Raw genomic sequence first — 14,395 nt, 5'->3', positions numbered from 1 at the left:
GAACTCCCTGCAGCTCAAAAGGTTTGGTCACCAATGGTCTACAAAACAGAACTATCGATAGCTGGAATTTCAACTTGAACCAAGGTCAGTATGGCAAATTCAGCCAAGATACACCCATGGTGAAGTTTACTTTCTATAGTGTTAGAACAATCCTGAGTGGCTTAGATCTTTTAAAATATCTCAGTTCATGCTTGCAAAGTGTTAAAAAGCTTCTTTAAGGAGATATACTTTACACAAAATTTGATAATAGAGCTACTGTTTCAATGCATTTAGCAAGTGTCTTTTCACTGATTCAAATGTTGTTAATAAGAAAAAGCCCATCCAGAGGCAAAGAAAATGCAATGCTGTGTGGATAAACATTGCTCCAACAAGAGTGAACATGCAGACACACTGAAGGTCTATTCTAGATGCACTATGAGATTACAAACAACTGAGGTTCCTGAATAAATAACTGGCTGCATGCAGCAAGATCCCCTGACACAGATCTTCTGATGTCACCTGACAGGAAGCTAGCAAAGTTCTCACCATCTCTAAATGATAAGTTTTACACTTTCAGGTAGTTTTGAGCTTTTGCAATGTTTCAAACGCCTATGCAAACTAACACAGGACAGCATAATGTGATTAAAAGCAGCATGAGACAATACAGAAGGAATTGAGACTGATATCAGGAATATTTTTTTCAAGTTTCAAACATAGCCGAATTTGTGGAGGGCAGAAAAATAAGCATAATTCTTTTGGGAATAATTTTAAAGCAACAACAACAACAGACATCTCAAAATCAGTGAAGTCAGTAACTTAAACCCAATTGAAAAAGTGAGATATAATCCTTCATTCTGTACAATATTTACATTACAGAATGAGCTATCTGCAAAAGGTTAATAAAGACCTGCACATTAAGAATTGCCTTTTTCTTCTGACCTAAAAAGATAGTAGAATTTGTCACAACTGCAGCAGTGGTTTATCACGAAATAGCTTTATGTAGGCTGAACATACTTTAGGTTCATAAGCAGCAAGTTATAAATTTGAAACACAGTTCTGCTTACTGTCTTCACTTCTTATGTGGCAAATCTAACTAACACGAGGGCTACTACCACAACTGCTAGGGGTGGTTTCAGAAAGGAAGAAATGCTCTGTAAGCTCATGATAATGAGTACATTTACAGAATAGTTCATGCAAACTTCACACACACTCACAAACTCATGCACCAGTTAGTGAACATGAATGCATTAGTAACTCATGCAGCTGTACAGTACACAGAAAGCTAAACATACTTACCCAATGGTATGCTATCTAGGTCTGTGTAAATACAGCAACAAGGAAAAAAAAGCAACATTCCAATCAAAACATATCCATTTATAAAAAGAAATAAAACAAAAGTACCCAAATGTATTCTAAACTTTTCTTAGTATCATCTCATGAGAAGTAGAATAGATGCCGTAACAAATATAAAATGCTACATTCAAAATCACTAGTATGTGATGATTGAAGAGCATTGAATATTTAGAATTTCACGTTCAGATGTTAACACAATTCCAAATTGTAAATGCATTGTCTTCTGCCAAAATTACAAGCAGATTATTTGAATTTTTAAAAATCTCAATAATAACAAAACTTCATTTCCTACATTTCATTGCTGAGAGGGTATACTAAAAATGTCATCCATGCTCATCAATTGTGAAGTATATGGTGTTATAATACAGCATCTATTCAGAAAGGAAATAGTCTAGAACGCCCAGTACAGCATGCATGAAAGGCAAACATGACATGCAGCTGACTATTCAAAAAACAAAGATGACAAAACTACCTTGCAAAGCATGACCCAGGAAAGCATCAAGTTCAGGATTTAACTCAGCTTTTTCTTTCAGCATATGAAACAGCAGTTGGTTTTGAGTAGCACTAGTAATTTCTGTCTGCTTAAGGCGTCCTTCAAGAACTTTGATCTGAGCTTCTTTTTGAGCTGCTTGGAGACCCTAGGGGAGAGAGAGAGAAAAAAAGAAAGAAAGATGGCAAATGTTTTGTCACAACTCTTTTTTTACAAAATGAGAATTCTCAAAACTTTTTAAAAACTACAAACACAAACAATGTGTATATTGCAACCTTCTTTTCAAATCCTGAAGATCAGGCATCAACTAAAGGTCTTTTTCTTTCTTTCTTCTTTTAAAGAGACTCATTAACCATTCAGTCAACTTGTATTCCTCAGACTGCCTTGCAATTATGCATCTAGTGGCTAATTTGGATATGACTCCCAAGGGCAATTCAGAGTCTTGGCATTTATTTAAGAGTAGCAAGCATCTGAAAAATCAATACTTTTACTTTTCTCAAATAAGTCCTTTTTTAAAAAAAATTATTACATACGATACTCTATGATACAGAATGAGAGGGGATGCAGAGGTGGGATGGGGTGGGACCCAGAACTTTCCTACACAATCACTCGGTGAACTTTCAGCTTCTGATGAAAGATCTCATGGTCTAACTTATGACAGAATCCATTCTAAGTGGGAATTTTTCAGTTGTAGAAAACACAGTCAAAGAAATTTACAGAGAATGGTTTCTAAATAGATTTCCAAATTTCAAATTCCAAAAGGTACAACACATCTTCTCAAAGATTTGTAGGGCAACAGAGGTGTCTGAGTGCTAGCACTTGAGAAACAAGTGTAGCCCTACCAGCTTTCACATTACATTCTGATTCAACTAAAACTGCATATCAATAGGCACACTTTGCATGTGAAAACAAAAAAAAGAATAGACAGCAGACATGACCAATTTTGAAAAAGAAAAAATTTACCTTCAATATTTCTACATGATAATTACTCATCGAAAAGATGATAGAAACCTTCATATAATGGATCTTTTTATCGTAATAAGCTAAAATTGTTAACAGAGTAAGTCAGAGGCACTTTTTTCATATGAACTCTGTTGCAAGATCCATTCAAACCCACCCAAGGGCTGAAAAAAATATCAAGAGACTGAAATTTGCAGAAGCCAATGTGATTGTGGCAATTTTTTTATCCTTTTTTTTTTCTCCACGAACTTTTGTGATTACCTGCATAGTGATGAATCAAGAATGCAAAAAAAGAACAGAGAATTGGTCAGTGGGACTGATAAAAGACCATTTCAATACCTTTGGAATGTTTCATTTGATTCAATTACACTGAGTTCTGTTCTCCAGACAGAAACAAAAGCAGCAGTAAGAGAATACGATACATGTGTGTACAGGGCTAAAAGCTGCCAAACACTCATTTTGAAAATATTACTCCCCAAGGCTTTCAGGAAAAGTCCCTATTGCTCTACTCGAAAGTATAAGTCTGACTAAAGTATGCCATGCATCAATATATAACTTAAGTTTTTAAAGCTTCATATTTTTACAAAAGTGGCTGAGCCGGTCATTTAAAAAAAGATCCTGAGCATTCTTTAGAAGATTGTCTAAAAACATAGAGAGAAATTTATTTGATTACAAAAATCTAGTGCTCTTATAGGAACAACATGAGGTAATTAGTACAGTGAAGTAGGCTCTACTGCAGGTTGAAAATCAGGCAACAAGTTGAAGGGGACAATAGATCTCCAGGGCCTTCACACTGAGAACCAGAATGACCCAGTAGTGTTGACCAGTTTTGCTTTGTCTAATGCACACTGGTCAGTCTTTATGCCAGCACAACTCTGTTCATGGCATGTTCCACATTTCTGGCACATAGGTACTTCACTTAACACATTACCTTATTGATACCCATTGTGAGGAAGTGATCAAGCAAATATCGAGCTTCTGCCAAAGTGCAAGCATTAATCACTGCTGTTACATCCAAGGTCTCTCCTTCTTCCTACAGGTGCAACAATAAAACCAGTCAGATTGTGAAGAAGTCCCAAGAATTATATTAATTTAATGCCAGCAGATTAGAAAGCATCAGCTTTTGGCATTTAAATGCTTTGCAATCTTAACTTGTAAATTGCACTATTGATACTAGAACTCAGACATGAAAATGCAATTGTATAAACAGTTTGTATAAAAATTGATTTCAAACTTCACACAAAAGCTTTCACCAATTTTCACTTCCTGGTTCAGTAATTACACAGAGAAACCAAAATTAATTTTTAAATGAGAACATTTTCAAGGCTAACACAGTTGTGTTTCTTGTCCCCATTTTACCATTTTGGCATTAATACTTGACTTACCTTTGCTTCCTCCATTTGCATAATGTTTGCTTGGCAGTCAGAAATGCTGTCATTAATGTAGTCTATATTCGCAGTTACTGATTCCATCTCTTCATTTATGTTTTGAACATTTCTATCTGCTTCACTGCCACCATCTTTGATGAGTTTCTCCCTTTTCTTTGAAAGCTTTTCTCTTCTTTTTGTAAGTTCTTCACGTTGCTATTTTCCCCGAAGACAATATAACATAAAAAGGAACTAGTAAGACCCTAGGGTATTTTAATGTGGTTTTGTTTTGTTTTCCTTATAGTTTATCATTATTTCTATGGGAAGAAGTTATACAAGTGAATATAGCAATGTATTTGCACATGATCACATTAATGTGTTTTTTATTTCTTACTAGGCACAGCAATCTCATGGTTCAAATACTTACTGGAGTCAAGAGTGTCTTCACTGACTGCAATGGATTCCACGCTGCTTTGCCAATGCCACCATCACAACAATTCATTCACAGCAAACATGCTTGCACTGCTCTCTATTTAATATGATACAGCCAACAGTGCACAGTAGATCACCCACCGTAAGTAACCTGTTCATATCTGCCTCCATATTGGAAATGGTCATCTTCTGCATAATAATATCGGTCACCCTGCGTTCAAGTAACTGCCACTTCATCCTGGCTGCCTTTGAGGAGTAAACTCTGCTTGTCACTGCTTTCCGCTGATATGTCCTTCTGTGATAAATTCAAGAGAAACATACAGCTAAGTCTGAAGTAGTCCAGTTATAAATTTAAATGTAGAAATGATAAGGCAAGAGTATTTTTCACAGACAACTTTAAAATTTCATGGAGGATTTCTTGCAGTTTTTCATTGCACCGGACAGCTATCTCCACCCAGCCCTGAACTGTACTGCACCCTAATATGTTGCATCTGAAAAACAGGTATCATACACCACAGTATCTTTTATGACACACTACTGAGTTCAAAAACCATCTGGGAGTTGTTCACTACTTAAAAGGGACATCTGCTTTAAACCACAGCAGAAGAGCACAAATAAACCTAATACAGTAAACTGCATTTTCCAACAAGTTTTTTTTGTACTTAAGAACACTGCTGGCATTGGACCACCGAGGGAATTTTCCTTGAAGAGTAGATTAAAGAAACCTCAAAATTTCAAAATCCAGTTTATGTGACTTGTCCTTTAATGCCATTTTATATTATTCCACATTGCCTTAAACCTAGAAAAGTAACACTGCATTTGATAAAGTGACCATTTTATGAGCACTGCATGACAACAGTTTGACGAATAACAACTGCTGCAACGTGTATCATCTCAACATTATCTGCTAGAAAGCCCATGCAATTTTCAGTTCTCCTAAGAGAGTACTGAAGAGTTTGAATCCTTACCCTGTTCCATTTGTTGCAGTTACAGATAATGCTTGAACCCTTGCAACAGGAATTCTCATCTTCTGCTGCACTGCTGTTCTGGAGCCATCGTGCTCAGCTGAGAAGCTGGAACTCGCTTCCTGCATAGAATGCTCGGGCAGACTCAGCTTTCGACTTACTTTCCCTGCTAGTTTATCAGACAGAGGCCTTACTTGCCGACGAAGGGCTGTGACCTGAAACAGAGTGCAAAGGCATCATTAACTCTCCCCAAAACTGTGTTCTAAGTTACAGCAATACAATAGCATCCTGTTTTCAAAGATCAGTTGCTGTTTTACCACAATACCTCTTCAGTTTTGCGACGTAAGATCACTTCTTGATTTCTTTTCTGAGCTTCCAGAAGCCTGAGTTGATGCTGTGAAAAAATACAAGCAGTACATGATATTTTTCCCATTACCTGCCACGTGGATTGTATTGTATTAAGAAAAGACATCTACACACTAATGCAAATCTGCACAATTGCTGTGACATGAAGTGGTCAAGTCACAATTGCTTCTTGCTCTTTCTAGTGCAGAATGAAAGTTAATGTTTCACTGTATCAATTCTCTATCAGAGAATTATCTTATCTCTATCATACTTACATGAAAGCAAGGTGTAGGAAGAATTTTGTGAAGACTCACTAATAAAATAACACCAATATACATATTCAATAAGCACAACAGAAAATAGAAGGTTTATCACCTGAAGCTAGTAACTGAGTTATCACAGAAGTCAAACCAAATTTTGTGTGTTTTGGCTGGTGAAAATATACAGGTACATGTCTGCCTCAGTGTGTGTACACAGGGTGTGTGCCTGCAAACAAGTGCACATCCTAATGACAGATGTTTATTCCAAATGAAAGTTCTTAATCTGTCAAATCACCTCTCGTTTGCGTTGCTCCTTCTTAAGCTGTGCAATCTCTCTATTTCTTCTAGATTCAGTCATTCTTGCTTTTTCCTGCTCTTCTTTCATTTGTTTCATTAAGCGAACCTGTAAAGAGGTCACCACTTAGAAAACCTGTTAAACTGAAGTGCTGCTCCCTGCCCCCACTCTAATATAGAGTTTCTTCTTCAAATTGTCCTTTTCCAGTACATTACATGCTTTTAGTAATTTATCTCCTCCATCTAATGTGCCTTTTTCACTCAGTGCTGAATACAGCTAATAAGCTGTGCAAGCTTCTGCATGTTTGATACTGTAATGTCTGTTCATTAAACCTAAAAGCTATGCCTCTCCCCAAGAATAGCCTAGTCCTCATATCTTTTCTATTTTCAGACTTTCGAGCAGCTAATAGCAAGAACAGTTATCTGGGAAACAGATACACAGGAGATTTCAATACAATTTTCAGTAAACACTCACTGTACACTTCAATTTACTGAATATACCTTTGTTTTCTTCATCTCTGTCACCTCCTGCTGCAGTTTCTTCAGTTGCTTTTCATATTGAGACTGATTTTTAAGCAATCGTGCATGTTCCTTCTGTGCCGTTTGAAGCCTCTGCAGTTCTTTATTCATGGCTTGGAGTTTCTTTTCGTATTCTGACCTGATTTTTTTTGCCTTTTCTTCTGAATAGGTCTCTACAGAACCTAGAACAAAATGGAATTCTTAATCTGCCTTTGTTCAAGATATTTTCACATTGCCAGCCACAGCAGATGATTGCTTTCTCTGCTTTAGTGTTATCAGCAATACCTTAAAAAAACCTCTCATTTGTCTCTAGTTCCTTTCTCCTGCACTGCACTGAACTTTCCACCTTGTATGCATTCTGGGATAAGAGATCAAGTATTAACACTTTCCTCTGATTTCTTTGTGCTAGACAACAAACCTGAGCACCTGAAGACAAAAATACACACCCCTGTTCACACATGTGCACAAGAGAACAACTACAGTCCTAAAAGCCATCAAGCCAAATATTCCTCTTCTGACACTGATCAAAAGGGAAACTTGAAGGAGTAAGGGAACAGCAAAAGCTTATAAAGTATATAACTATCATCTCAATACTATTATATATTCAAAAGGTTTGGGCAGTAGGACATCTCTGAAAGATGTTCCTTGTTTTTATTTTCATGCATATAAAAAGAGAGGAAGGAGTAGAGAGTAGGAAAAAACTTTTAATTCAGGAACTATCTCAAGGATGACATTAAAATGAGAGTTTCTAGAAAACTAAAAATACTTATTCAACCAAATCAAATACCTGTCAGTAGCAGTATATTTCTAAACTTTTTTTCTCTTAATTCTGGTAGAAACTAGAATAAGTAAAGAATGATACACTGGGATTATGGGTACAAACCTATTTCTATTTTCTGCAATTTCTCATCACATTTGAAAAAGAAAACAAAGGAAGTAGCAAACAGTTCAACTTGAATAGCTTACACAAGATTGATGATTTTGTACTTCTTACCAAGGTTTTGAAGAACCTGATCTCTTTCAAGCTGAGTATCTCGGATTTTATGTTGTAGCATCATTAATTTCTCTTCATACTGTTTTTTCAGTGTTTGCAATCTTCGCTGGCTGTTTTCTAGCTCATCTATCAGTTTCTGCTTAATGGCTATTTCACAGGTGATATTTGCCAAGTCAGCCTGATAATTTTCTGAAATAAAAAAACTTCTGTTAAGATAACAGCAAAGATCAGATTAATATAGATACTCCTTGAAATCTGAGAGTCATTTGCTACCATGTAAATTGTGCATAGAAGAATTCTACACAAATCACAATGCAGCAAGCAAAGCTCTTATCTGCAATTCATGTTAAAGTCTCTTTCTTATAAACTCTCAATCCTAGAACTGAGAAACAGGTAGGGAATCACAGCTGCCCCTATGTTGTAATTCATCATGGCTAGGATTCGCGAACGAAGATTTGAGAAGGGCTCTACCCACGCTTGCTACAAGCGCGCTGATGATGTTGTAATTACTCACATTTAAATCACAGTATCAGCAACCTCTCCTTCCCCATACAAAAAGTTGCAAGACTTCAGCCATAACTGAGGGCTGAAGAAAACTGGCATTCATAAACCCAGCAGGCTCTAAAAGGAAAATTTGAGTTCTGGCAGACTTCAAAGGGAGACTTTCCCTTCTCTAGCTCTTAGAAAGATACAGCCAGGATTCTAAAAGAGAAACCATCTCAACCACAGAAGTGAAATGGTGAAGGGAATGAGAAAAGCAGGAGGAAAAGCAAGGAAAAAAGACTAACCCATATGACAAATTCATAAAAGTTTACTTAATTTCTTTAGCCAATTAGGACCTTTTTTTGTCTTAAGCTTATGTGCTCTAGCATAAAGATATCAGTTGAGGATCATTCTTCTTCAGGTTCCTGATAATGGTTTGTGTGACAAGAAGAAACCAACACTGGTTTGCCCATTTGGTTGCACTCACATGAGAGAATTGCTGATGATTCTGTTTCTGACTCTTGCTACACAAAAATAAGGAAGGTTGATGGACTTCTAGCCTTTCAAAAAAAATTCTACCATTTCCAAATTAGTTGGTAGGAGTTATCACCTTGGTGATTAGCCCTGAGACATAAAAATAATCCAGTACTTAAACCTTACACTTTGGATATTTTAACCAAGGAAGAAATGTGTCATCAAACACCTAATGGCCTCTGGTCATTTTTAAAGACAACACAGGGACACTTGATCAGCTATCTATCACATGGTTTAGCACATAACAAAAAAAATCATTCACTGGACATACAATTCACAGAGAATTATAGGCAGCTGGTTGACAAAAGTCTATCTTGGTTACCAAAACCTGAGGTGTGACAGATATTATAATATTTGTAAAATTCTACAGAATATTGCACTGACATCACCTTTTTCATCAGAGTCAGAATCTGATTCATCTGAGCTTTCAACAACTTCCATGTCATCTTCATCCTCATCATCTTCCTCTTCTTCATCCTCGTGATCACTTACTTCCTGAATTTCCTCCTAAAAAACATACAAAGATGTTGCAGCACACCCAAGCTTTTCCATCTCCCTACCTTTGTGACTATCACTGCGAAGCTGGAGTATTCACCTGACCCATTCCTAATTTCCTTTCTATAACCTTGTAAATCTTTAAACAGCCAATAAACAAATAAACCAAACACTTCTAAATACTTACTGCCTCCAATTCATTATTTTCTCTCTCCGAAGGGCCTTTTTCATCTCTCTTCTCCTGCTCATTATCTGTGTTATCCTCTTTAACACTAGTAGAAGAGGCAGACACAAAATATTCACAAACTGAAATGACATGTGCTTCCCAACCCCCAAACCAATAAGTTGTAATTCCAAATAAAGATGAAAAGAAAAGTGTAGTTAGAAAAAGATACAGGTGTTGGGCATGGGTAAAATACAACTTCCAAACTTCTGCAGATAATAAAATAATGCTTAATTACTCAATCTTTGCTTGCAAAATAATAGGAATGATTAGCACATTGTTCAGTATACTGCACAACTGGGAAAATTGTAATACCCATCTCCATATACTACAGCAGCACTCATTTGGCATGGAAGTTGCAGTGTACCCAGAGTAGCTTTTACAAACAAAGAACCAACAATGTGTGCAAGTACAACATACATTACAGGTATTACTGCACTCTCAAGCTATAACAGAGTCTACTGTGCTTAGAATAGTCTGAAAATTTATGTATAAACCTTAAATAATATCCTAATTTATCATACTCAAACTAACTACTCTTTTGATCAAAGTTACCTACTTGGACATCAAGAGAATGCTCAAAACAGGCATTGATACACAAAAAGGTTTTATAGCAGGGTTTGTTTGTTTGGTTTTTTTTTCTTTAAAGGTTTGGTGTACTAGCCATTACAGCAAGTTTTAACATTTTTAAGTGCACATATAAGACATCACATGCAAATATAAAACAAAAAAACCAGTCTCACTCTGCAAATTATAACAGACCAGATGTCAGTCACTCTAGAGATACATGTGCAAAACCCAAATCTCTAATGGATGTGAAATCATGACAGAACAAGGCTAGACACCATACAGAGTAATAATGAAAATATGTGCTTAGGATTGCATATGTGGAATCCACCTCAACTAACTTCAATTACATAAGAGTTTGGCAAGTCCTGTGCTGTCACTGATCAGGCACTGTAACTAGAAATGCACATTTTCCTCCACTGACACCAAAAGGAGCTCAGACTCAAGGTCTAACTCTTGGACAAATACAAAACTCAGTGCAGTGAGAAGAAATATTCAGTAGATTCGAGACACTACAATTTGTCAAGTGACACTTTTAAAACCACCCTTAAAACAGCTCAAATTTAAAAAGTTTCAGTTGGGTAACACAGTTCTTTTGTGTACATTTAATTTTTTGTTATAATACTTTCTAACCTGTTCAGTGCTAACTGGTTCCTTCCACCCCACTTATTACAGCAATGAGCTGCACAAGGCAGAAAGCTTTCGCATGGACCCCAGAAAGCTGAGGATGCTGGAATTAAAAAGCCTAACCAGATCTGTACACATAAAAATGCCAAACAGGAAACACTGAGCCAAACAATCTAATTTCCACAGATTCTCATCTCCCTCAGCAAAGAACATGTTATGTTTTAGGTTGGTTACTAAGACTAAGTAATAATGGATCTTAGCTGCAATCCTCATGCAGATTGAAGCAAATCCACTGTTTCCCTTCCACCTGCAGACAGCACAGAGCTCACCACTACAGAGATTGTGTTCTGCCTAAGAAAAGGAAGAGACAAAAGGAAGGAGAGCTATAAGCTCTCCCAGGCAGAACTGTACTGTTTAATGTGTGTGATACTGATCTGTGGATTCACATCATCTGCATGAATTTTGGATCAAAGAAGACAGCAGAAAAATGAAAAGTCCTTTACTTTCACTTTTAATCATAGTATATTTCTCTTTTTAGAGCACTCAACGTAACTGCTTTCTATGAGTTACTACTTTATCTACTGGTTTGGCTGAAACTGAATGGAAGGAATGATCAAGGCTTCAGTCACATGCTCTCAGAAACAAAAGAAGCAGACAACTGAGCTGGGAAGGTCCAAGACATCCTTGATCTCACATGCCAAAATTATTATTATTCTCATTTACTGCCTGCTAGACATTTCATACCATATGTGCTACTACACCTTTCCCTTGTCTTTCATTCCAAACCGGCCGTGCAAGAAAGAAATCTACTTAATTCTACAGGAATTCCCAAAGGCACCACCTCCCCACAAAAGCTTGCTCAACACTGCAATCTCAGTCAACCTCAATTCCACAAGAGGTTTCTTCCAGTGAAAACACTTGCTGAAAGTCAAAACACAGGAAAGAATTTTGAAAACGCAAATGAACTACTCTTGAAGTACCTATGAATCTGCCCAACTTTTCATGTATGACAACCAGTTAATTGAAATGACAGGTAATTAAAAACCTGGGAAATATTCCAACCTTCTTTCTTCTTGACTGCTTTCCTCAAGTTTCTGTAGCCTTCAAAAGCACGAGGTACAGTATTGGAAGGCCAAGCCAATGAAGGACAAACCAGACAGTGAAAAGCAAAAGTGATAAAAAGGTAAAAAAATGATATATATGAGCTTGTGGAGTTCAAAATGAAATTTTAAAAGATACCATAAAGAGACAACAAGTAGTAAAAAGGCAATATATCTCGCACAGTTGGAAAGTAAACAGAAAACAAAGAAGAAGCATTTGTAGGTTAACTAATCCTCCACTGTCAACAACTGTAAATTCAAGTTACACTAAGGAAGAAGTTTTAGACAATATATTTCACTTTGAGAATTACTTCTAATAATGAATTTAAAAAATCTCTTAATTCTAGAAAAAGCTTTCTCTTCTTTTGCCACTTAAAACTGGCAGTTAAAATACTGAAAATTGCAAATACAGCCATTGACCTGAAGTTATAAATCCTCAGGAGCATATTAGGAAAAAAACCAATGCACTGATTTTATATATGTTGATAACATATTGCAATATAAAGTAGAAATAAGAAAAATTTTGTATTAATACTCTAAATAATATATTCTGAATATAATTCATACAGAAATCTTCAAACTGCCTTTTTTTGGGGGGGGGGGTTGTTGTTTGTTTTAAATACAAAGTAGAAAAATTGCAGTTTGCTTTTCTGGGATTCAAAAAGTACATGCCAATCATTGCTTGTTATTTTTTAATAAATTAACAAAAAACATGCACCAGAAGCAATGAGATGAACAAAATGTTAGTATTTCTCCCTTTACTTTTTCCTCTTGAAGAAATGTGGATGTATCAGTAAAGAAATGTCTGCATGACTTACGTAAGCATAGAGGTGGCTTAAAATTCATCAACTACTGAAATTCCTCACGTTCCCATTATGAGAAAGTTTTGAGCAAGAGCTTTTGCTTCCTTTCCACCTTATAATGCCTCTCATCTTCCTTCACTATCAGTTTGGAGCTAACGCTCTGAATCTCATGGAATTTTATCATTAATTTAGTTTAATAAAGGTTGGGGAAGTCAAAAGACAGCAGTCAAAGATGGTTACCGGGTATGTAAGGCTGACTAACAACTGGAAGGAATGTGGAAGGTCTGCTCTGGGTCTTCTGGTGAATAGGTCACACTGTGGGACACTCCAATCAATTTTTCAGTAGCCAACATATTACTGCCATATAAACTGTTTCTGGTAAATTTATGACAGATGCTTATTACAGGCTACAGATATAGAGCAGTACATGCCTGCTGCTCATTCAGAAACTGGCTCTTATATTTCAGGCTACCTCACAACAATTTAGGTAAGTTGCATGTATTTAAAATTATGCACCTTTTACTGTACTGATCCATAACCAGGAAACAAAAGATCAAGAAAGGCAGCAGATGGGACAGAACTAGTAGCTAGGCTTACCAATCCCATTTTAATAGAAAAATGCTAGTTAGACAACTTCCAAAGAGCAGCAACCCTAAAACCAAATAGTACAGTAAAAGCAACTAAATGCCTGTAAAAGACAAAAGTAGAGCAAAGAATCCCTACCAAACTGCAGGGTAAATTGTGTCTGTGAAATACATTAATACACCCATTGTCAATTCCTGAAATTTCAATAGAATAAAAATATACAGTGATATAACCTGAACACAGACACTGCATTTCACTAATTAGCTAGAAGCACTGAGCAAGTAACAAGCATGACAACATATAATCCCTCAAATTCTAATATTTCTTAGCATCTAAGGAATTTCTCTCCCAACATATGCACCTCAGAAATTTATAATTATTTATTACAAAGCAGTCTGCAGATAGGTCAGTATATAGATTCAAACCTCACCAGCACTTTGAAGATTATGATCCTATTCTACAGAACATAAGACCTACTTTAAGATGGAGGCTGGACCATCAAGAGATCTCCTCCAACTTAAATTTTTCTTTGGTTCTCTAATTCTATACTGTTAGGATAGAAAACTGATTGCAAAAATAGTTTATGGTAAGTAGTCAATACTTCTGGATCAGTCTACTTGCCTATCCCATCACAAGATTATTGTCCTGGTGTGAGCAAGTATGACGAGATGCAGAAATTTCTTTCACAAAAAAACAAAACAACAACAAAACAACAAAATGAACAACCATTTGTTTTACTTACTACTGTAATAACCTCATAATCTCCTACAATAAGAGATATTACCGAATGTACTAGTAACCTTTATACAGACACAATCCTGTCTTCTACCTAATATTCAGGCCCCAACCAAAAAACTGGGGCTCTATCTAAGCATGTAGTTAAATACATGCTTGACTTTTAAAATATATTAAAACATACAAAATCAAAACTCTTTGAGCCTGAATGTTTAGTTACAGGTCATATTGAAGTGCTTGGCTGAAGAGAGGCCAGAACATTCTGCTGTTTTTATTTAATACTTC

The 14,395-nt window shown here is 36.2% G+C and overlaps 1 protein-coding gene across 9 annotated transcripts in view; it reads right to left on the bottom strand.

The window, feature by feature from the left end:
- KIF21A (kinesin family member 21A) overlaps window positions 1–14,395 on the bottom strand; it is an 87,510-nt gene that overhangs the window by 24,805 nt on the left and 48,310 nt on the right. For 4 of the 9 annotated variants that reach the window (XM_050323482.1, XM_050323484.1, XM_050323489.1 and 1 more), the window contains exons 12-24: window positions 11,950–11,988; window positions 9,658–9,742; window positions 9,365–9,482; window positions 7,959–8,147; window positions 6,947–7,146; window positions 6,447–6,554; window positions 5,872–5,940; window positions 5,550–5,761; window positions 4,723–4,876; window positions 4,168–4,365; window positions 3,714–3,815; window positions 1,805–1,970; window positions 1,276–1,296 (exon numbers count right to left, since the gene is read on the bottom strand). In XM_050323482.1, the coding sequence (XP_050179439.1) occupies window positions 1,276–1,296; window positions 1,805–1,970; window positions 3,714–3,815; window positions 4,168–4,365; window positions 4,723–4,876; window positions 5,550–5,761; window positions 5,872–5,940; window positions 6,447–6,554; window positions 6,947–7,146; window positions 7,959–8,147; window positions 9,365–9,482; window positions 9,658–9,742; window positions 11,950–11,988 (1,661 nt within the window). The remainder of the gene's footprint in view (window positions 1–1,275; window positions 1,297–1,804; window positions 1,971–3,713; window positions 3,816–4,167; window positions 4,366–4,722; window positions 4,877–5,549; window positions 5,762–5,871; window positions 5,941–6,446; window positions 6,555–6,946; window positions 7,147–7,958; window positions 8,148–9,364; window positions 9,483–9,657; window positions 9,743–11,949; window positions 11,989–14,395) is intronic. The other 5 variants (XM_050323486.1, XM_050323491.1, XM_050323487.1 and 2 more) reach the window with 3 other exon arrangements.

This window comes from Myiozetetes cayanensis, unplaced genomic scaffold (genome assembly GCF_022539395.1).
Source record: "Myiozetetes cayanensis isolate MyiCay16 unplaced genomic scaffold, myiCay2020 scf3, whole genome shotgun sequence".
Taxonomy (NCBI): domain Eukaryota; kingdom Metazoa; phylum Chordata; class Aves; order Passeriformes; family Tyrannidae; genus Myiozetetes; species Myiozetetes cayanensis.
The sequence above is the reverse complement of the archived record's forward strand: the minus strand, read 5'-3'. Positions and strand labels throughout refer to the sequence as shown.